This window comes from Schistosoma mansoni, chromosome 3 (assembly GCF_000237925.1).
Source record: "Schistosoma mansoni strain Puerto Rico chromosome 3, complete genome".
NCBI classification, from domain to species: Eukaryota; Metazoa; Platyhelminthes; class Trematoda; order Strigeidida; family Schistosomatidae; genus Schistosoma; species Schistosoma mansoni.
The window spans coordinates 10,789,094-10,811,225 of NC_031497.1; the positions used below are offsets into that span (position 1 = coordinate 10,789,094).

The window sequence follows — 22,132 nt, forward strand, 5'->3', positions numbered from 1 at the left end:
CCTAACGACGTGTTAATTCGTTTAGTAAGGTATTTTTGACAAGAAACAAGTGCTATGTAGTACTTTCAGATCTATATTTTTGGTGGCACTTTTAGTTATCTGATGTCCTTAGAAGTGTAATATATATCGTAGTGTGCAGCTTGATCAGATGGCTGCAAATGCCCTTGAGGTAAGTCTCCTGGTGAGATGCAACAGGCTTTCAGCTTGATGAACCCCCAATCACTTCAATACAATCAGGTTGAATATGCTATTAAAATATTATTTCAATATGCTTTTGGATGTCACTCGTTTTATACTCACTGAGTTGATGAAATGGGATTTACTATTCAGTGTAAACAAAACGATATCGGAAACCATGTTAAATGTGATGTGTTGCAGCTGGTGTTTCTTTATTGTTTCTTTCTCCTTAGTACAACTCAGTAAATTTACAAATTCGTTTATTAGGCTTTGAGCCACAAGTTTTGTCTCAAGGTCTAGCAATATGAGTCATTCGCCCGAACTGAAGTCGCTTAAGTTGGATTAGATCTTGTGACCCATGCTTAATAGCCGGATGATTTTACCATGTGACTACCACTATCAAACATTGCTGATCTTTTTAAGTGATCTGGGTGGGTGATCTTTGGAAAAATTTATCTATAATAGGTTCAGACGATGTTCAACGTTCACCAAGTAGATTTCTGATCTCGACCCATTGACCTACAAAAAAACTGCTGTTACTACAGTTATATAATGGGCCATCACTTAGATGTAATAAATTTTGATTGAGAGTTTTTGATGTGAATAACGCTTTGATTTTTTTGTTAATTCATCCCTTACATGTCATCACTTTTGTACAAAAAATTTTTATGCCCGAGATTTAACTTGATTTTGATATTGAAGTACTTCCTAGGAGATCATTTAACTATGTTTTGTGTGTCAACCTTAATTCCTAAACATAATTACAGATTCGAATCACCCATAGGTGTTATCGTTAGCATGGGTGGCCAAACACCAAATAATATCGCTATGCCAATGCATCGTTTAGGTGTACCTATTCTCGGCACAAGTGCTGAGTCCATTGACAATGCTGAAAATCGTTTCAAGTTTTCACGTTTGTTAGACTGTATCGGGTTGTCACAGCCTAGATGGAAAGAACTCACTGATATTGATTCAGCCAAGGCCTTCTGTGAAGAAGTAAGCAAGGTTTCTCTATTTTATGATATTTTATTTTGCTCATAATTTTGTTATCTCCAACAGTATGACGTAATTCCTATCATGGATACTAAATCCATAGCTACTCTTTAAAAAGCGCTTTCCAGATGGGTAAACATTATTCTAAAAAATCGGCTTTACTCCTTTTTAAATTTGATCACGTAGATTTTGAACTCGGCATCTATTTATTTGAGTTGTAATCAGTCCCAAATCTTATTCTTTGTTATTGCTTAATAAATAATTCAATCAGTAATAGGTAGTAGCCGTTTTACAGTAGATGCTTGTTTAAACTCAGCCATTAACTCTTATAAAGCTTAAATGGATATAGAGCCATGTTATCACACTTTACTTCTGCACCATTGCCTGTAAATTCGTGATTCAAAGCTATGGATACAAAATCAAAGATCTTAAAACAGTAAACTCATGTAGATGGAATAGACGGTTTGCATAAAACACGCTTTTGAACTGAGTAGAGTGTTTAGAGTGACGTACAAACTTAGATAATTTATTATCATCATTGAAATAGTTGGAAGGAAATTTATCTGTATCGAGAAGAAGTTGGCACTCGTTGTTTTTCAAACATTGGGATAAATAATTATTTTTAAAAACACATCCATGACATTAAAATAGTATGATTTAAAACAAAGTACCTGATGATTTCAGCTATAAGGATAGAAATTGGTATAATATTTTAAGGAATTGTATCCCCACTGAGTAGAAACTTTTCATTGTCTAGAATGGTGAATTCATCCGTCCAACCAGTCCAAACAATCAATAGAGGACATTCGTAAGTTACGAGTAGTTGACAATATATACTCATGAAGTGTTAATCTCCCATGTTGGGACGGCTGAGTGAGCAATATTAAGATTAAATCCAGGGTAATTCCGTTTAAAAGATTATGAATCTCCATCAACTGAAGTGGTTGGTCATGTATTACATATACCCATAAGCCACCTACATCGACGCGCAATGATTACCAGTGTATGAGTAGGTTGCAAGAAAGTTAAGGACAGCTAAGCCAAGACGTCGCATCAGTCCATAAAACGATTAACTATTGGAGAAATCCATTTTTGTAGATTCGTACTAACTCCATGTGATCAGTGTGATAATTCCAACCAGTGGTTGGAAACTTTGGATGATGCGGCTAAAAATCAGTGGTAATTGCACAGAAGGATTCATTCTTAGCCCTTAATTCGGTACTACGCTTCAAAATTATTTTGTGCTTCTGATTCTACAAGTTTGTTTATTCTTCTCCAACCAAATTCCTTTTGCTTAATATTCTTTGTACTATCACTGCTACTACTACTTCTAATACTCTAGTATTCATCTTAATAGTCTCATTTCACTGTGCTGATTTGGTATTTTAATTTGATCCTATGCACATACGTGAGGTCCTATGTTTGTCATGACTTACCGATTGATGAGTCCGTTGGAGGTAACTGATTTCACCTCTCCCAGAATGGACTTGAAGTTGGATTACAAATCAACTTGGCAACATGTTCACTAAACTGATTGATTTAAGACATGAAAATAACATCGGTGAATTGATGACAATAAAAAAATCTTATTATTAATACTACTAGTTATCATGTCCTGTTTTTCAGAAGTTTTTGTTCTATTTTCATTTACAGGTCGGTTACCCGTGTCTCGTTCGACCAAGCTACGTGTTATCTGGTGCTGCTATGAATGTTGCAAACGATCATGATCAATTAATTACATTCCTGACTGCCGCAAAAAATATTAGTCCAGAACACCCAGTTGTTATAAGTCAATTTATTTTGGATGCTAATGTGCTAGTATAGAAGTATACAATTGCGAGCTTGACCGTTTACGTGGCCAATTTGATACAAATTATAAACCGTAAGTTCAAGTATGCAACATCGTCCTTCAACGCTCTGGGAGCCGTAACGACTGAAATCCCAAAAATTCTTGTGAGCGCAAATGAAAATCTAACAAATCAAACTTTTTAACTTGGGACAAAACAGCATTCTCCAAGTAGTGTGCGTATTACAATCTAAATAATCTCAAACGTTTTGCTTATTGTAAATTATTTATTACAAAAGATAAGGAGATTAGAGCAAAAATACGAACACCATAGTCGTACAGAAAGCTCTACACATTCGAAGGTTTTACTAGTACGAAATAACCTACTGTGCAGTAAAAAAATGTGGTTAATGAATAACTGTTATGTATCTGAGCATCAATAAGTATATTTCGAACAAAATGGAATCGAATATCTGTTTACAAGGAATCGGGTAACCATTTCTAGTGGGCAGCTGAAGAACAGAAATGACTGAAGACCCCCTTCCGTAACCTTTTGTTCAGCTAAACATCTTCACACCTTATCAACAAGAGTTGTTACGTAGGCCTATTAATGTGGCATATTATTTGCGAAGATTCAGAAAAGTAATGGTCTGACAATGAATCACGCATTACCACATCACCACATTCTTTATTCTTAGAGAACCCATAACCCCAATCGACAATAAATGGGAGGTTCAAACTAAATCGGGCCGCATATGACACCAGCTGACCAATAGTGTTAAAGTGATTGTCGTCCAGACGTAGCATTGCCTTAACCAGTGATTCATCAACAAGAAATAATTTCACAAGCTGTTACAGATTGAAAATTCTGTGAGGGTTAAAAGGCTTCTGAATCATCAGAGTAGCTTCCATCTAGGAATGAGTCGACGTTGGTTGATTTCTATGACTTGTGTCTTCTCCAAATAATAACGAATAGTAGAAAATTACAGTGAAAATTGTTGTGACCTCATTGTAATTTTAACCATTCTATTCTATTTTTAGGCTATACTTTGAGGATATTCGTGGCTGAAAACAATAATTTTCTCACAATGTGTGTTTAAAGTTTCCGGGATTTTGATGCACTTATTGCCGTTCTTTCAAACATCCGTCAACTTCCCGTGGTTGGTAGTGGTGAATCGAGTATGCCGACTGGTGAATGTGCTGGTGCTCTGATATTAGAAGATGGTTCGGTATTCAATGGATTCTTGTATGGTGCTAAGACTCCTCAGTCTGGGGAAGTGGTTTTTCAGACAGGAATGGTGGGTTATGTAGAATCTTTGACCGACCCATCATACCACTCCCAATTACTGGTACTAACATATCCATCTATCGGTAAGCCGCATTGACTTTTTGATGTCTCAGGTAATTATGGTGTTCCATCACTGGCTGATATTGACGAATCCGGTTTGCCTAGGTGGTTTGAATCAAGCCAAATATATGCTAAAGGGCTAATTGTTTCTGAGTTGTGTGAAGAGTTTTCTCACTTTTCAGCAGTCAAGTCACTTAGTCGTTGGTTATATGAAAGTGGTGTTACATGTATAAGTGGAATCGATACGCGATCCCTAACCCTAAAGCTTAGACAACATGGTATTTTGATTTTTATCGGTTGCTTGATGCTTTTAGGTACGCTTCTGGGAAAAATTATTCCCCTTTCACTTCGTCCAGAAACATTCGATTGGATCGACCCTTCTAAAAGTAATCTAGTTTCGGAAGTAAGCAGAACTGATATCAAAGTTTTCAACCCTCATGGAGATGTTCATATCGCTGCACTAGATTGCGGGATGAAGTTTAATCAAATACGCTGTTTTGTCAGGAGAGGTGCAAAGGTAAGGCTTTATTAGGTTTGTCTCAGAGCCCATAATGCTCTTCTGCATCGGCTCAGTTTTTGAAGATATTTCATATTTCAAAGTGTTTTGACGTTAAATGATTCATCTTTAGCAACTGTGGAGATAATGTAACTTACTTTTATATGATGATATCAACCCATTGAAGTTTGGGAACGAAGAGTATTTAATGGTGCTTCACCAGCATCTGTCACACGACGACATTGCATATAAGCCAACTAGTGGTTGCAGTGTTATGTACCTACTGCACAATCAGTTTCTAGTTGCCCTAGTTCCTTTCATAGTTTTCATTAGGTATTAGCATTTATATTCAAAGCTGTTTCACCTAAAAAGAGTAGTTATGTAACGTCAGATTTGCTTAAGACTTTTGTCACACATATTTTATCGTCTAACAATACTTTATAATATCTGTTCGACAATTTATTTTAGGTGACGGTTTTGCCCTGGTCAAGTGACCTGACTAAAACCGAAACAAATTATGATGCACTATTTATTAGTAATGGTCCTGGAGACCCTATTCAATGTAAGGGTATTATTGACCAGATTCGAGGATGGATGACCACAAAAAAGCCTTTATTTGGCATTTGCTTAGGTCACCAGTTAGTTGCTTTGGCATGTGGATTCAAAACATACAAAATGAAATATGGAAATAGAGGTCACAACCAACCTTGTGTTCACTTGCCTACTGGACGCTGTTTTATAACCAGTCAGGTAAGATAACTTTAAATGTGTGCGGTTTAATTTTGTTTTAGAAAATCCTCTAGTGTAAAACATTCAGTTGTAGGCTAAAGTCCTACGACAAGTTATATTCCCCCTTATCACATACTTCATTCAATGATGCTCTGATAAAAGTACCCTCTTCGCTCAATTGTTTAAGCGATTTTTCTAACTACCCAGTCATATGGGAGGGTCCTCGTAAAAATTCTGTTCTTGTCGTAGAAGTTTAATAATGTCCAAATTTCATGCGTAGTTTTTCATTAACAGTTGATAGTATATAGTCCACTTACGGAATTTAGTAGTTATAGTAACCATAAAAACTGTCAAATTTGTCGAGGTTAATCTGTACATACAAGGTATTTTTCGGTCAAGTTTTGATAAATGTTGCAGATAACGTCAAAACAGTGTATTGTTCACATTTTAAACTATATTTGCAAATTACCCATATCAATAAGATCAAGTTGTACATATGCTTAATACCTTAGTAAAAATCATGCAATATGATGATAGTGCAGAAAGTCAACACTTAAAAATCTTCTGTTTCTGTAAAATTCTATTTCATATCTCATCAATTTCATTGATAGCCTAAAATACTATGTAAACAAACTGAGCAGTCAATTTTAGGACTTATGAACTAAACTACATCTCTATGTATGTTTGGAATAAAATCCGACTATTACAAGCTGATTTACTAACTTAAAATGCAATCAACTGGCCAACTACCACATGCTCTAGCGGTCAAATCATACCTTCATTGTACAAAGTAGAAATCAATTTCGGCTGCGGTAAAATAGCGATATCTTACATAGTTCTGTCAACAACCGCTGAATAACTATGTAAGTGCTAGACGTGGAATTCTGGTTTTGAACGACATACAGATTTTTAGTAAATCTCAAGTGAAGATAACAATTGGTTCCTTGAAAAACTTAAGGTTATATAATCTAAAGTTTATATCTCTTTGATAAACACATTTTGATTCAACCGAACCGAGGTGTAAATAAAATAATTTTCAGCATGTATATACTTAAAGATGATAGCCTGACAAGCTGCAAAGAGAAATTTTCATGAGTGTTTCAATGACTCAAGTGATAAACTAAGTATTTCTGAACATCTTTTAGTTGGAAAAGGACCAATCCTGTCGTAAAAGTGATCTGGTATTGGCTAAGCGTAAACATGTGGACGTGACTAGTTGAACATTAACCTCCTAATACCTGACTTAAAAGTATAGAAGTTGGGTTGTTCAAGTTCCTTTGACGTCTCATTTACTGACAGTATACGACCAGATATAAAACTGATATACTCTACGGTTTAGAGTATACTAACTAAATTTACATGAGTTAAATAAATATTTGGTTTCGGTTAGCCCGATGAAATATAGTGATGCGATTTCAACTTGTAGTATGTTTATTATTCTTTCAGTGGATAAGCTTATTGGCGTTGAATTTTTTATTTGTTCCCAAAGAATCATGGATATGCAGTTGACACTAAAAATATTACAGATGGCTGGTATGAATTGTTTCGGAATAAAAATGACCGGTCAAATGAAGGTCTTGCTCATTACACTCATCCATGGATGACTGTTCAATTTCACCCTGAACATATGGCTGGACCAAGCGACCTGGAGTTTTTGTTTGATATTTTCCTAAGTTACGTAAGTTAATTAGTTTAACTTTAAAAAAAACTTATTGGGTTTTAGCGATCCTGTTATGTTTTCAACAGGACTACTGTTCAAATTTATCCTCTTTTGCTTCACTTTTTTATAGATCCGATCATCTGGTGGACAAAGTCTAAGTGATTGTCTAACGAATCACATTTCCTATAAGCAGGAGGAATTTGAAAGAGTGCTTTGCAGTAAAGACAATAAACCAAGAAAGGTTTTGCTTCTAGGTTCTGGCGGTTTATCAATTGGTCAGGCTGGGGAATTTGACTATTCTGGTAGTCAGGCTCTTAAGGCCCTTCGAGAAGAAGGTGTTCAAACGTTACTGATCAATTCAAATATTGCAACTGTACAGACGACCGAAGGAATGGCTGACAAGGTAAGACTTTGTGGAATATGTTTTCATTCACTTCTTCAAATGTGCTATTAGTTAGTTGCTCACATTCACTCTAGTTCCGATAGTTTTGATTGTTCTTGTCCTAAAGTTTTATCTCTTAGCTTCTGTGTGAGCAATCTGGTATGTACTCAACATTACTTGTAGATGTGCGGTTGCAAGACGAGTTGCTTTGTTCAAATATTAAGATATCGACCATAATCACTCGTCTGTTATCTAAAGATATTAATCAGTCGCTACTATGTTTAAAGTCAATTTTTATGCTAAGTCTTATCTCTTATCCTACATGTATTTCATAGGGAAGTTTTTGGGAGACTTTAAGAGACTTGACACCATGTTCTTGTATATTCATGGAAACCGGAATTATTCATTCACATATATCTCTAATTTTGCAACGGTCTTTCCAGTCAGTAGTAAAAATAGACGATAATATGTTTTGATCTATTTTCTGACACTCACAAACAGAGAAATCAATTCATAAGCAATTGGAAAAAGATATTATCAAGAAAGTGTTGTGTTATGTTTTCCAAAAGCAGTTTTCGGTTTGTCGCTACTTATCAGTTATAGGAATGTTGATGGTGAGCAGTAGGAATCTCATCATATTACGTCTTTTCGTCGCCGATTTCAATTTTTCTTAATTATAATTGGATAAAAGTATAACATGTTTTTCATTGCCTTGAACCCTTACAGATATTTTTACTTCCAATCACACCAGATTCTGTTGCCCGCGTGATAAAAGCAGAGCGCCCAGATGGTCTTCTAATAGCTTTCGGTGGTCAGACTAGTTTGTCATGTGGTCTCGCTTTGACAAAAGTTGGGTCAAGTTCTTTAATTCCGGATCTTAAAGGTGAAGATTCAAAGAAATCAAATGTGTTAGATTTATATAATTGTCGGATTTTGGGTACTTCCATATCTGCCGTTGAAATAACAGAAGATAGAGAACTATTTGCAACAGCCATGCGATCTATGGGAGAAAAAGTTGCTCCAGCAAATGCAGCGACCTCTGTGCAGGTGTGTCAGTGTTTTGATGTTCATTTTAGTTTGAATCATTATTTTTGAGTAAGATAAACACCAAAACATATGCTTCATTTATTAGTTAACAAGGACTGACTATCATCTATAATATTTGTAGGATGCGGTCAAAGTTGCAAATGATCTTGGTTATCCTGTGCTTGTACGTGCAGCCTTCGCATTAGGAGGAATGGGGTCAGGGTTTGCTGAAAACGCTACTGAACTAGAACGACTGGCTGGTAAAGCCTTAGCTCAGACGACTCAAATTTTCATCGACAAATCTTTAAAGGGATGGAAAGAAGTTGAGTATGAGGTTAGTTTTTACTAAAATATTATTAATCATCCTGAAATATCAGTGAAATTATACTGAGTTACATCCGTTCCTATTGTATGGTATTCTAACCAACATTTTTTATTTAGGTTATACGTGATGCTTATGACAACTGTATTACAGTCTGTAACATGGAAAATGTCGATCCTGTAGGCATTCACACCGGGGAATCTATTGTTGTATCACCAAGTCAAACACTCTCGAATGTTGAGTATTATATGTTACGGTCAGTTGCAATTAAAGTAAGCAAACCTTTTTTATTAGTCCTTAACCCAATATGCTAATATACTTTATCATAGCTTAATTAATATTCCTTGTCGCTTGTTTTTAATGGATTATTATTAGTTCACATATCTCTTATTTGTAGCAACCAATAATATCATTTATGTGATTTGCCTGCACATATTTTGATTCTCAATTTTAGGTCGCTCGTCATTTGCGGATTGTTGGTGAATGCAATATCCAGTTTGCGTTAGACCCACATTCTTTGAACTATTACATCATTGAAGTAAATGCCCGACTGTCTAGAAGCTCTGCACTCGCTAGTAAAGCCACTGGTTATCCTATAGCCTATATAGCTGCCAAACTTAGCTTGGGTAAGAGTCTCCCGGAACTTACAAATAGTGTAACTGGTGGTCTCACCACAGCATGTTTCGAACCTAGTTTAGATTACTGTGTTGTGAAAGTTCCACGCTGGGATTTAGCGAAGTTTTCTAGAGTAAGTTCAATCTTTATCTTCGTGACTGTTGTTTATTCGTAACAAACAAATAATTTTTTTCATTCTTATTTCTGAGTAATCATTATTTTAGCTTCTGTTTGCCAAGCTTTTCGATATTTCGATTTCCTGAACACTTTGATTCTAAATTATTTAACTTTGAATGAAAACAACCTTCACTTATCAATAAATGACATTAGCAGTCTTCATAAAAAGGTATAACACAATCTGTTAATTTAAATCTAAAAATAGTTGTTAAGTTGAAAAAAGTTTTTTTTTGTACTTGAACATTTGGGATAAAAATCATACATTTTCTATAGACGTCTCATCTGTATAATGAGTAGGTAAAAAGCCATTTGGAAATGTACGAAAACGTTTTAAACACATTATGCTGCGAGTGATGTAACGGATCACTGAATAAGTGTTTAGCGATCATTTCGTTTAATGAGTAGTTTGAAATTATGTACTGTCTTTATACCCTGTTTTTTGGATAAGCTTAAACTTCTATCTTTTGTTAGCGGGCAGGAAAGAAAATAATAGGGAGTGATCTCGTTCATTATCATTGATTTCACACTTAGAAATTATCAACTTGGCGCACAGACTTGTCAATCCCCTTTGTCTGATAAATTCTATCATACACTTGCTGAAAATATTAAATATATATAAACCCAATGATTAGTTCAGCGTATGGCTTCTTGTTTCTCTGTACTACCTCTCATCACTAACTTATGCTCTGGTACGGCCAGGGTGAGAAGATTCCACTCTCTCTCTCTCTCTCTCGAAATGCTCTCACATGGCCATGTATATACAACCACTGTCAGAGAAGTCCTACTCACTGCCTTCTCGCAAACGGGGTGTTGTTTACGAAATTGAGAGGACGGAAAGCGAATGTCCGGTGCTTTAGCCGGGTTGGTGGGTACGGAGGATCCACCTAGGGGAGTTGGAAAACCCTGATTCCAAACCAATGGTGCACATTAGCTTCACTATCCTAGAGAAACAAATGGAGTATGAACCTATTGTTGGTCACCAGCTACCATGGGACTGCATCTCTTAACGTTGCTCCATTCTATGTGGATTAGACCTTTAAGTGGAAGGCTCCGGGTGTGGCCCTCTAAGAAGGCTACCTGCTTCGGTTTTGGAGCCCGGACAGTATCCCGGCCCTCACACAAATCAAATGAAATGACAATTAATACTGGATATACTATTTTCGCTTCAATTAAAATTCAGACAACTCACATTCATTTTTATTTTTATGTACTACGTCACTTATCTACTCTTTTCTATTCTCACTTTGCGTATTATTATTTTTCAACTTATACCACAGTTCTCCTATGCTGGAGACCTTGTCCCATCCAGACGATCTTGAGTCACTGACTGGTCAAAAGTTGAACGCTACCACCTACTAAGAATACTGAAACAGTCTTTCTGAAACCATGTACACCATTCAAACAGGCTTCCTTCAACGCTCGTATACTAATGCAAGTCGGACAACAGATATAGTTGGCTATGTCTTTAGAAAGTCTTAATATCGATATCTGTTTTCTATCCGAGACCCGTATTCAAGACTCTAGTGAAGTACTACAAATTCGCTCTCCATCTGTCGCTTTGAAAAGCTTGTTTCACGTGCGTTTATCCGGGAACCCTGTGGCATCTTCGTTTGGTTTTACTGGCGTTGGTGTCGTACTAAGCTCTAGAGCTGGGGCAGCACTGACCGATTTGATCCCCATTAACAGTCGGTTATGTGTTGTCAGATTAGAAAGTTCTGTCAAAGTGAAAAGAAATCGGTGTGAGAAACGATGTCTTTTCGTCATCTCCGCCTATGCTCCGACAGATTTAAGCTCGGATGCGATCAAGGACGAGTTTTACTACCAGTTAACAGTTCCTCAACAGAAAGTGCGTTCGACAGATATTGTAGTACTAGCCCGAAACTTGAATGATCATGTCGGGCGTCTAGTCACAGAAGAGAATCCTTTAGGTGGTCGATGGCGACTTGCTGGTCGCAGGCCAGATAACGGTGACCGTCTACTGCAACTTTGCGCAGACTACAACCTGTTTCTGGCTAGCAATAACTACCGGTATAGTCATCACCGATATGCCACCTGGCACCCTCCTTCATTTTAAGCCTGCACTCAGATTGGTCACATGGAGATCAGCTACCACTAGCGTGGTTGTGTACAGGACTGCCTCCCCCTTTGGAGTACCTATCTGGACCCTGATCACGCTCTTGTTTGCGCTAATTTTACCTAACAAGTCTATCGTCGTAAACGGATCGATGTCAGTAAATGTGTTGCAGCTTCTGATGCAACTAAATATTAAGCCAAGCTAGGTTCAAGGTTAACTACCCTCCTGCCGAAAAGTATAGATGAACATTAGTTACAATCGCATGACGCATCAGTGGAAGCAGTTTTGCTCTATGCTTGTGGCCTCTCTGAGTTGAGGATGATAGGTGACTCTCTGTTGTTGATCATCGTTTTCTCCGAAAGATTACTGACATCTGGTGGCAACACCATGTTAGTGATGCAGAGGTTCGGCATTGTGTGTTCGGGCACAGCAGCGATAATTCAATTCGTGTTACTATCTTAAAACATCGACTTCGGTGGCTTGGACGTGTCCTACGAATATTATCCCAGAGAATTCCACATCATGGGTTATTTTCCGACGCTGGGACTGGTTGGGAAAAGTGGAGAGATGGTCGTTGCATGATGTGGTATCGTGGTAAGAAATAAAACTGTACAGGTCTCGCTTCTGTTGTGCCTTCACAACTCCCTGGTTGGAGTCCTAGAGATGGTGCGGCGCAGTGGCTTGAGGCATCGTTATCAGACATATCCATTCCTAGAAGCTAGTGGCGATCCCGCTGTAACTTTATTTTACTTTCTTCATAAAAATTGGACGTAACTTCTTTAACTGGAAGAATTCTTTCTTAATTGAAAGCGTGAGTCAATTGAAGCTAGATCACCATGAAAAACCTGTAAGCACTGGACGACCGTTTCGTCCTATTATGGGACTCTTCGGCAGTGCACATCCACGATCCCGCCTCTCAAGATTCAAACCCAGGATATATCAGTCTCGCGCCAGAGCACTTAACCGATAGACCACTGAGCCGGCATTCAACGGTGTTAATGTCTAACTTCAACTGATCCACGAAGTTGAGCAACCGTTCACCAATTATCTTCAGTGAGTTTCTATCTCACAACAGACCTGGTTTGAACTCCAGTGGTCACTGCTTCTCACTAGAACTCCTGGATTTACCTCTCGAAGTCAGTCACTAGCGAGCATGTGATTATTATTATTATTATCAGAATGGGTTTTGTGGAGATTTAGTATTTTCATAGTTGAAAGCGTGAGTCATGGGTGCGCACTGCTGAGGAGTTCCATAATAGGACGAAACGGCCGTCCAGTGCTTCCAGGTTTTCCATGGTGGTCTAGCTTCAATTGACTCACGCTTTCAAATATGATAATACTAAATCTCCACAAAACCCCTTCTGATAAGAATTCTTTCTGTTTGTACCTTTGCTAACCGAACTGCTTTTCTCACTATTATTACTTCACTATCATACACTAGTTTCTGTTTGTTATTGTTCTCCTTTTTCTTATATGCACTTTACATTCTTTTTCTCCACATTCCCGTTGTGATTGTGTGGCGCATATGTATCTGGTGCCCCTTTGTACCAATATTTATGAATAATATATAAGAACTCGTCTAAATTAGAGCGAATAGTTTCATAGTATTTGAGCGACGAGTTGATGTAATACATTAAATAGGAATAATATATTTGTAAAATCTCAACGAATGAATTTGTAGGAAATCCAACGTTTCCTTGTAGAAGCTTGGACCAGATTGCCAGGCGAAACGTTGGATTTACTACAAATTAATTCGCTGAGATTTTACAAATATATTATTCCTATTTAATATTTATGAGTTCAAATAAACAAATAAAATAAATAACTTATAATCGCTTTCAGAATATTGTTTTGTATTATGTTTTTTGATGGTAACTCAATGACTTGAAGTGTTTAATATGACTAATAACATTAATAATGGTTACACAAATAAAACAAGTTCGATAAATTCGTAGTAGTGAGAATAAACATTTTATTGCTCGAAGTTTAATTTTTATGCGATAATTGAATATAATGGGATAGAGGGGATCAGTGAATAAACAAATGTATTTGAATAAGGGTCTATTCTTAAAACGTCTCACAAGTGTTAATTTGCTGATGTTTCTTACTATTCATAAGTACATCTGAGAAAAATACTAGCAGCTGTGTTGAACTGAGTAGTTGTTAGGAATGTATAGACGAATTTTCACAATGAGCATGTTTTAAAAATCTATTTCAAGGTGAGCCGTAAAATTGGCAGCTCCATGAAAAGCGTTGGTGAAGTAATGGCAATAGCACGCTGTTTTGAAGAGGCTTTACAAAAATCTCTTAGGATGACGAACGAAAGCGTCTCTGGATTTGATGGCTCACTCGAAGCTCCTGATGAAAATGATTTATCTGATCCTACGGATATACGAATCTACAAATTGTCTGCAGCACTACGATCTGGCTGGTCAGTTGAACATCTTCACGCACTTACTTCAATAGATCCATGGTTTCTATATCGCATGCGCTCCATTGTTAATTGTGCAAAAGAGTTGGAATCGGTAAGATTAATGTCATTTAGTTGTTGATATTTAATAATCTTCCGGTGCAATAAATGTTTATGTTAAACATAGAGAATAGCACTGAAACAATTGACATTTTCGCACAGCTTTTTGCCTCACTATGAGTTTATGTAGCGTCACTCAAATAAAACCAGTTGTTTGTATCGACTGTCTAAAAAGATTGAAATTACTATAAGTTATCCCTTGGTGGTTTATTAAATTATACATTCTTGTTCTCTTCAGTCAGTGCAACATTACTTGTGAGATTACTATCATTTTTAATAATACATATACATCAGTAGTGGAGGAAGTTTTTAACCCATAATAAAACGGATTTAATACTTATGAATCCATCACATCTAGTGGTTCAAAGTTCAAAATTATACTTAAACACTCAGATAAAATCAATCAATTGTTATTCTGTTTTCTGACGTATCTAACTTTTCGGTAATATATTGGATTCACCATATGTATTATGATTTATTTTAGCTGTAAGTATACATTTTCTAGGTATGTACAATAACTTATTGGTTCATCTATCACGTTTACATAAAGCTTTTCGTCTTTGCATGGCAACACAGTACATTTGATTTGGTAATGAAGATATGTAAACAATAACTTCGTGAATGCTCAAATAAGTTGGGGTTGTGCAGTACTATTTTTTATGTTTGTATAGTCATTTAATTGTAACATCCGAACTCAGTAAAACATATGCATAAAATAAACTGTCTGTCGAACTTTATGATACTAGTTTTGTTTTTCATTTTTTGTGACAAAATTAGATCACTGTGAATCAAGTTAAAATATAAGTTTTTATCGAACTTTTAGGAAATCGACATACTCTTAAATTTGGGATAACCCTACCATCCTATTACTTTATAAACCATAAAAGTAACAGATATTTCAACACTGTAAGATGTTAAATTATGCTCAATGTAACAGAAATCTTGAAGGTTAAGTTGAAATAATAATTATTTGCTTTTTTACCAACAGTTTAAATAAACCTGTCTTGTATTTGACTTGCGATTCCCATAACCTTTTAACTTTTAGCTATATGAAGGCGCTCTCGCAAATGCTATGAAGTTATTGGAGTGTATACCAACAACCGTTCCAGACAACAGCTCCTTTTATACTTTAGTGCGACATGCTGAAAAAGTGATGATCGCTAAAAGACTCGGTTTCAGTGATGTTCAGTTAGCTCGTGCTTTACGTTCGACTCCAGTCATGGTTCGCTGGTTTCGTAAACACCTTAACTTAAACCCACTGATCCGTTTAGTCGACACTGTGGCAGGAGAATGGCCTGCAACTACAAATTATCTTTACACAACGTATGCAGATATTCCATTAGGCAATATTCAACATCTACTCAGATCTTTCCATGACTGTCAAACGGAAACTTTAGTACCACAGGAAATGATAGATTTACTATTAAAGTGCATGACTGTGACCAAAATTCATGATGTCTTACCTGAGCAAAAATGTAAGTTTATATCACTTATTCCTTAGTCGATTTTTATCTGTTGAAAACTCTATTCTAATGACGTTCATTGTGTGTAATGATTTATTATATTTAATAGATAAAAATATAGAACTAATAATAAGAGTGTTTTCTTTGCTTGCAGACCGTCTACATTTTAGCTCCTTTCTAAAGCTTTCCAGCATTATTTATTTTCAAATAATAGTAGATAGTTTTAGCAATTCCAACATGACGTAGGATGTTTTCATATTATTACTAAGCGTGTTTAGAGCATTTCCCCGCCAGTCATTTATAAACACCTAAATATTACACCTATATGTTTTTAAAAGATGTGCCACGTGGATGTTCAAAGTTTGATATCTTTCACTGTTACTCCTGGTGAATCACAGGCTGCTCACCAGAATCCTCCAACTGATTCCGTCTTGGGCTCTCCTTACGAGTTGTAACCAATCACTTTTCATTCCTTTGGTATCTGGCTCCGATTCTCCATCGGTTTCCTTTGTTTTTCACCTTCAGAATTCCAAGTTGGAGCTTGCCTCATGATGCAGTTTGATGATTTCCTCAATGTATGTCTTATCCACTTCTAGCGTCTTTTGCTAATTTCCTCTTCGACTGGAAGTTGGTTTGTTCCCTGGTATCGTAGGTTGTTTCTGATGGTATCCGGCCAACGGATCGGGAGTATCTCGCGTAGACAACTCTTTACAAATAAATGTACCTCTATGATGAAAGTTGTGGTGATTCTCCAACTTACAGTTGTGTACAATAAAACTGTCTTGACGTTTGTATCGAAGATTCTTTGATTTCGGCTGACAGTTGTTTTGAGTCTCATGATCGATCTGGTCCTCTGTAATGTGATCCGTTGAGACCCATATCGCTTCACTTACGCGTTTGTGGGGGAACATAGTGTCACCTATAACCATTTTGTTGGCGACACATGAATATGAAAATCTCTTTCCATTCTCGTTCCTTTCTCTCAGTCAGTCCATATCGTCACATGATATCTTCATATCCGATGTTGTCCATTCCTACTGTGGCGTTTAGGTCTCCCATTGGGATGACCAGGTCCTTTCCTGGACACCTGTCTACGATCGACTGCAGCCTCTCATAAAACCGATCTCCATCGTCGTCGTTGATTTTATCGATAGCCGCATAACAGTGGAAAACATTCATTGTGATTCCAACCTTCATTTTGAAAAATGTTTTAATGATTCTGGGCCAATGAAATTCTCATCCTATGAGTGCTTTTTTAGAAAGTGGCAGTGCAACTCCTTGTGTGTGCGAAGCACTTTCTTCTTTGTGACCAGAGTACAACAGCATCTCTCCCGAATCTAGTCTTTTCTGTCTGACTTGTGTTCAATGGCTTTTACTTATTTCGAGCGCCACCGAGTTGTATCTTCTCATTTTCGCAGTGATTTTACTGGTCTTGCAGGTCTCCCATATTGTCCGAACATTCCATGTATCTTTGTTAATTGTTGCTTTGGTTATTAGAAGGGACATCAGCCTCGTGGCTTTCTAAGAATCTCGCCCTTCACCGTCAGGTGCCATAACTCTTCTAAATGAATATCCTTCAACTTCCAGGGCAGAGTTTGAATTGTTTGAGTGATGTTATCTGGTTGCCGTTTTGTTGGCAAAGTCGTTTTCTACGGAGTGGGGTTGCTGACCTCATGTCCAACTCTGCTCCTTTACCCTGGTTTGGGGCCGGCAGTAACCCTGGAATGGCTACAGGCGGAGTTAAATTTTCATATAGGACACTTCAATAAGGGTCATGTCACTACAATACCACTAGATCATATCTCTAAGTGAATCTGATAAAAATCCCACAAACATAACGTCAGTCAAATTTTGTATTTGCTCATTGTTCTTGAAGAGTATTGCTGGGTTTGTGTGCCTTAGTGTAAAACATAGGTGTAGAGAAAGACAGTATAACCAAGACAAGGACGTATTTTTGGGTGTATATTTGTACAGTCGAATGAATTCCGAGACATTCAGTACTAAAAGTTCCTATTACAGTTAACTCTAACAGGCAAAATAGAAGTGATAGACAAATAAATGCTTGAAGACGGCAAACATGTAAGTCTACTCAACGTGCATGTTCACTACCTAGTCACTAGAGCTGCACAGACATTCACTTGCATCTTGAGCAAAATGATGTAAAATAAACAAACTCGTAGTTAATAGACTTTTAGGTGGAAGACAAATGTTTGTGAAGAGGACCTTAGTCAGATAGAGAATGATTGAAAGTTACCAATTAGAAATTTGACAATTTTATCACTTATATATGAACTGTCCTTCCACTGTTTTAATTTTGCTTTAAAGCAAGCATTATGGTTCTTGGCTCTGGAGTTTATCGTATTGGCTCTAGTGTTGAATTCGACTGGTGCGCTGTCGGTTGTGTCAAGGAACTTCGACGCTTAGGATGGAAAACAGTTATCATCAACTGTAATCCCGAAACTGTATCAACTGATTTTGATATGTGTGACCGACTCTATTTTGATGAACTATCTCTTGAACGTGTTCTAGATATATATGAGTAAGTCCCATATACTACAACCATTTTAAGTAACTTGACGTTTTATTCCACAGAAAATATACGCTTCTGAAAAAAGAGGTTTTTCAAGGAGTCTTGTAATTACTTAAGTGACTCGAATGAAACTCTGTATCTTAATTAAAAATTACCTTACTAATTCGTTGCTATTTCACTGATTAAACAACTTAACGGTCCTAACGACGTGTTAATTCGTTTAGTAAGGTATTTTTGACAAGAAACAAGTGCTATGTAGTACTTTCAGATCTATATTTTTGGTGGCACTTTTAGTTATCTGATGTCCTTAGAAGTGTAATATATATCGTAGTGTGCAGCTTGATCAGATGGCTGCAAATGCCCTTGAGGTAAGTCTCCTGGTGAGATGCAACAGGCTTTCAGCTTGATGAACCCCCAATCACTTCAATACAATCAGGTTGAATATGCTATTAAAATATTATTTCAATATGCTTTTGGATGTCACTCGTTTTATACTCACTGAGTTGATGAAATGGGATTTACTATTCAGTGTAAACAAAACGATATCGGAAACCATGTTAAATGTGATGTGTTGCAGCTGGTGTTTCTTTATTGTTTCTTTCTCCTTAGTACAACTCAGTAAATTTACAAATTCGTTTATTAGGCTTTGAGCCACAAGTTTTGTCTCAAGGTCTAGCAATATGAGTCATTCGCCCGAACTGAAGTCGCTTAAGTTGGATTAGATCTTGTGACCCATGCTTAATAGCCGGATGATTTTACCATGTGACTACCACTATCAAACATTGCTGATCTTTTTAAGTGATCTGGGTGGGTGATCTTTGGAAAAATTTATCTATAATAGGTTCAGACGATGTTCAACGTTCACCAAGTAGATTTCTGATCTCGACCCATTGACCTACAAAAAAACTGCTGTTACTACAGTTATATAATGGGCCATCACTTAGATGTAATAAATTTTGATTGAGAGTTTTTGATGTGAATAACGCTTTGATTTTTTTGTTAATTCATCCCTTACATGTCATCACTTTTGTACAAAAAATTTTTATGCCCGAGATTTAACTTGATTTTGATATTGAAGTACTTCCTAGGAGATCATTTAACTATGTTTTGTGTGTCAACCTTAATTCCTAAACATAATTACAGATTCGAATCACCCATAGGTGTTATCGTTAGCATGGGTGGCCAAACACCAAATAATATCGCTATGCCAATGCATCGTTTAGGTGTACCTATTCTCGGCACAAGTGCTGAGTCCATTGACAATGCTGAAAATCGTTTCAAGTTTTCACGTTTGTTAGACTGTATCGGGTTGTCACAGCCTAGATGGAAAGAACTCACTGATATTGATTCAGCCAAGGCCTTCTGTGAAGAAGTAAGCAAGGTTTCTCTATTTTATGATATTTTATTTTGCTCATAATTTTGTTATCTCCAACAGTATGACGTAATTCCTATCATGGATACTAAATCCATAGCTACTCTTTAAAAAGCGCTTTCCAGATGGGTAAACATTATTCTAAAAAATCGGCTTTACTCCTTTTTAAATTTGATCACGTAGATTTTGAACTCGGCATCTATTTATTTGAGTTGTAATCAGTCCCAAATCTTATTCTTTGTTATTGCTTAATAAATAATTCAATCAGTAATAGGTAGTAGCCGTTTTACAGTAGATGCTTGTTTAAACTCAGCCATTAACTCTTATAAAGCTTAAATGGATATAGAGCCATGTTATCACACTTTACTTCTGCACCATTGCCTGTAAATTCGTGATTCAAAGCTATGGATACAAAATCAAAGATCTTAAAACAGTAAACGCATGTAGATGGAATAGACGGTTTGCATAAAACACGCTTTTGAACTGAGTAGAGTGTTTAGAGTGACGTACAAACTTAGATAATTTATTATCATCATTGAAATAGTTGGAAGGAAATTTATCTGTATCGAGAAGAAGTTGGCACTCGTTGTTTTTCAAACATTGGGATAAATAATTATTTTTAAAAACACATCCATGACATTAAAATAGTATGATTTAAAACAAAGTACCTGATGATTTCAGCTATAAGGATAGAAATTGGTATAATATTTTAAGGAATTGTATCCCCACTGAGTAGAAACTTTTCATTGTCTAGAATGGTGAATTCATCCGTCCAACCAGTCCAAACAATCAATAGAGGACATTCGTAAGTTACGAGTAGTTGACAATATATACTCATGAAGTGTTAATCTCCCATGTTGGGACGGCTGAGTGAGCAATATTAAGATTAAATCCAGGGTAATTCCGTTTAAAAGATTATGAATCTCCATCAACTGAAGTGGTTGGTCATGTATTACATATACCCATAAGCCACCTACATCGACGCGCAATGATTACCAGTGTATGAGTAGGTTGCAAGAAAGTTAAGGACAGCTAAGCCAAGACGTCGCATCAGTCCATAAAATGATTAACTATTGGAGAAATCCATTTTTGTAGATTCGTACTAACTCCATGTGATCAGTGTGATAATTCCAACCAGTGGTTGGAAACTTTGGATGATGCGGCTAAAAATCAGTGGTAATTGCACAGAAGGATTCATTCTTAGCCCTTAATTCGGTACTACGCTTCAAAATTATTTTGTGCTTCTGATTCTACAAGTTTGTTTATTCTTCTCCAACCAAATTCCTTTTGCTTAATATTCTTTGTACTATCACTGCTACTACTACTTCTAATACTCTAGTATTCATCTTAATAGTCTCATTTCACTGTGCTGATTTGGTATTTTAATTTGATCCTATGCACATACGTGAGGTCCTATGTTTGTCATGACTTACCGATTGATGAGTCCGTTGGAGGTAACTGATTTCACCTCTCCCAGAATGGACTTGAAGTTGGATTACAAATCAACTTGGCAACATGTTCACTAAACTGATTGATTTAAGACATGAAAATAACATCGGTGAATTGATGACAATAAAAAAATCTTATTATTAATACTACTAGTTATCATGTCCTGTTTTTCAGAAGTTTTTGTTCTATTTTCATTTACAGGTCGGTTACCCGTGTCTCGTTCGACCAAGCTACGTGTTATCTGGTGCTGCTATGAATGTTGCAAACGATCATGATCAATTAATTACATTCCTGACTGCCGCAAAAAATATTAGTCCAGAACACCCAGTTGTTATAAGTCAATTTATTTTGGATGCCAAAGAAATAGATGTTGATGCTGTTGCACAATCTGGTCGTCTAGTTGCAATGGCTGTCTCTGAACATGTTGAGAATGCTGGTGTTCATTCAGGTGATGCAACACTTGTCACACCCCCTCAAGACCTCAACGAAGAAACTCTGAAACTTATCAAAGAACTAGTTCGAGCTTTGGCAGATGAACTCGAAGTATCGGGTCCATTCAACCTACAACTTCTTGCTAAAGACAATCGTCTTCTAATCATAGAAGCAAACTTAAGAGTCTCCCGTTCTTTTCCATTTGTATCTAAAACACTTAAGTATGATTTCATAGCAGCTGCTACACGAGCCATTCTTGGTGCAGCACGTGATTCCATTCATCCCCCATTTGATACGCCTAATTCAAAGCTGGAAAAATTGTCCCTATCCAAGTCCTTTCTTGAGCCATCTGTCAACATTTTGGAGAACACTATAGGATATGTTGGTGTAAAGGTATGCTTCTATGATTAACGTCATTTTGTGTCGCATATTTTGCGTTTTATTGAGAACTAAAGTCTGTACTTACTATTACTATCGTTATTCTGTCTTCGGTAACCGTTTTGAAAAATAATTATAGCAAATGTAAATAGAAGCATATTTTTAGTCCTGTATTTTGTAATTTAAGATTTTA

The 22,132-nt window shown here is 36.6% G+C and overlaps 2 protein-coding genes across 2 annotated transcripts in view; both read left to right on the forward strand.

The window, feature by feature from the left end:
* Window positions 1-2,874: 2,874 nt before the first annotated feature.
* Window positions 2,875-2,994, forward strand: Smp_113640 (carbamoyl-phosphate synthetase (glutamine-hydrolysing); the record flags this gene model as incomplete). The annotated part of the gene is made up of 1 exon (XM_018799182.1): window positions 2,875-2,994. One exon carries the CDS (start codon window positions 2,875-2,877, stop codon window positions 2,992-2,994), a length of 120 nt encoding a protein of 39 aa, XP_018650996.1.
* A 1,614-nt stretch (window positions 2,995-4,608) lies between these two features.
* Window positions 4,609-22,132, forward strand: part of Smp_186670 (carbamoyl-phosphate synthetase (glutamine-hydrolysing)) — a gene marked incomplete at both ends in the record, with an annotated part of 39,423 nt that continues 21,899 nt past the window's right edge. The window contains 13 exons of the mRNA XM_018799183.1: window positions 4,609-4,821; window positions 5,269-5,550; window positions 7,019-7,207; window positions 7,320-7,592; window positions 8,298-8,618; window positions 8,740-8,931; window positions 9,039-9,191; window positions 9,374-9,667; window positions 14,005-14,310; window positions 15,361-15,790; window positions 18,104-18,317; window positions 19,452-19,680; window positions 21,331-21,954. Coding sequence (XP_018650997.1) covers window positions 4,609-4,821; window positions 5,269-5,550; window positions 7,019-7,207; window positions 7,320-7,592; window positions 8,298-8,618; window positions 8,740-8,931; window positions 9,039-9,191; window positions 9,374-9,667; window positions 14,005-14,310; window positions 15,361-15,790; window positions 18,104-18,317; window positions 19,452-19,680; window positions 21,331-21,954 — 3,720 coding nt within the window. The remainder of the gene's footprint in view (window positions 4,822-5,268; window positions 5,551-7,018; window positions 7,208-7,319; window positions 7,593-8,297; window positions 8,619-8,739; window positions 8,932-9,038; window positions 9,192-9,373; window positions 9,668-14,004; window positions 14,311-15,360; window positions 15,791-18,103; window positions 18,318-19,451; window positions 19,681-21,330; window positions 21,955-22,132) is intronic.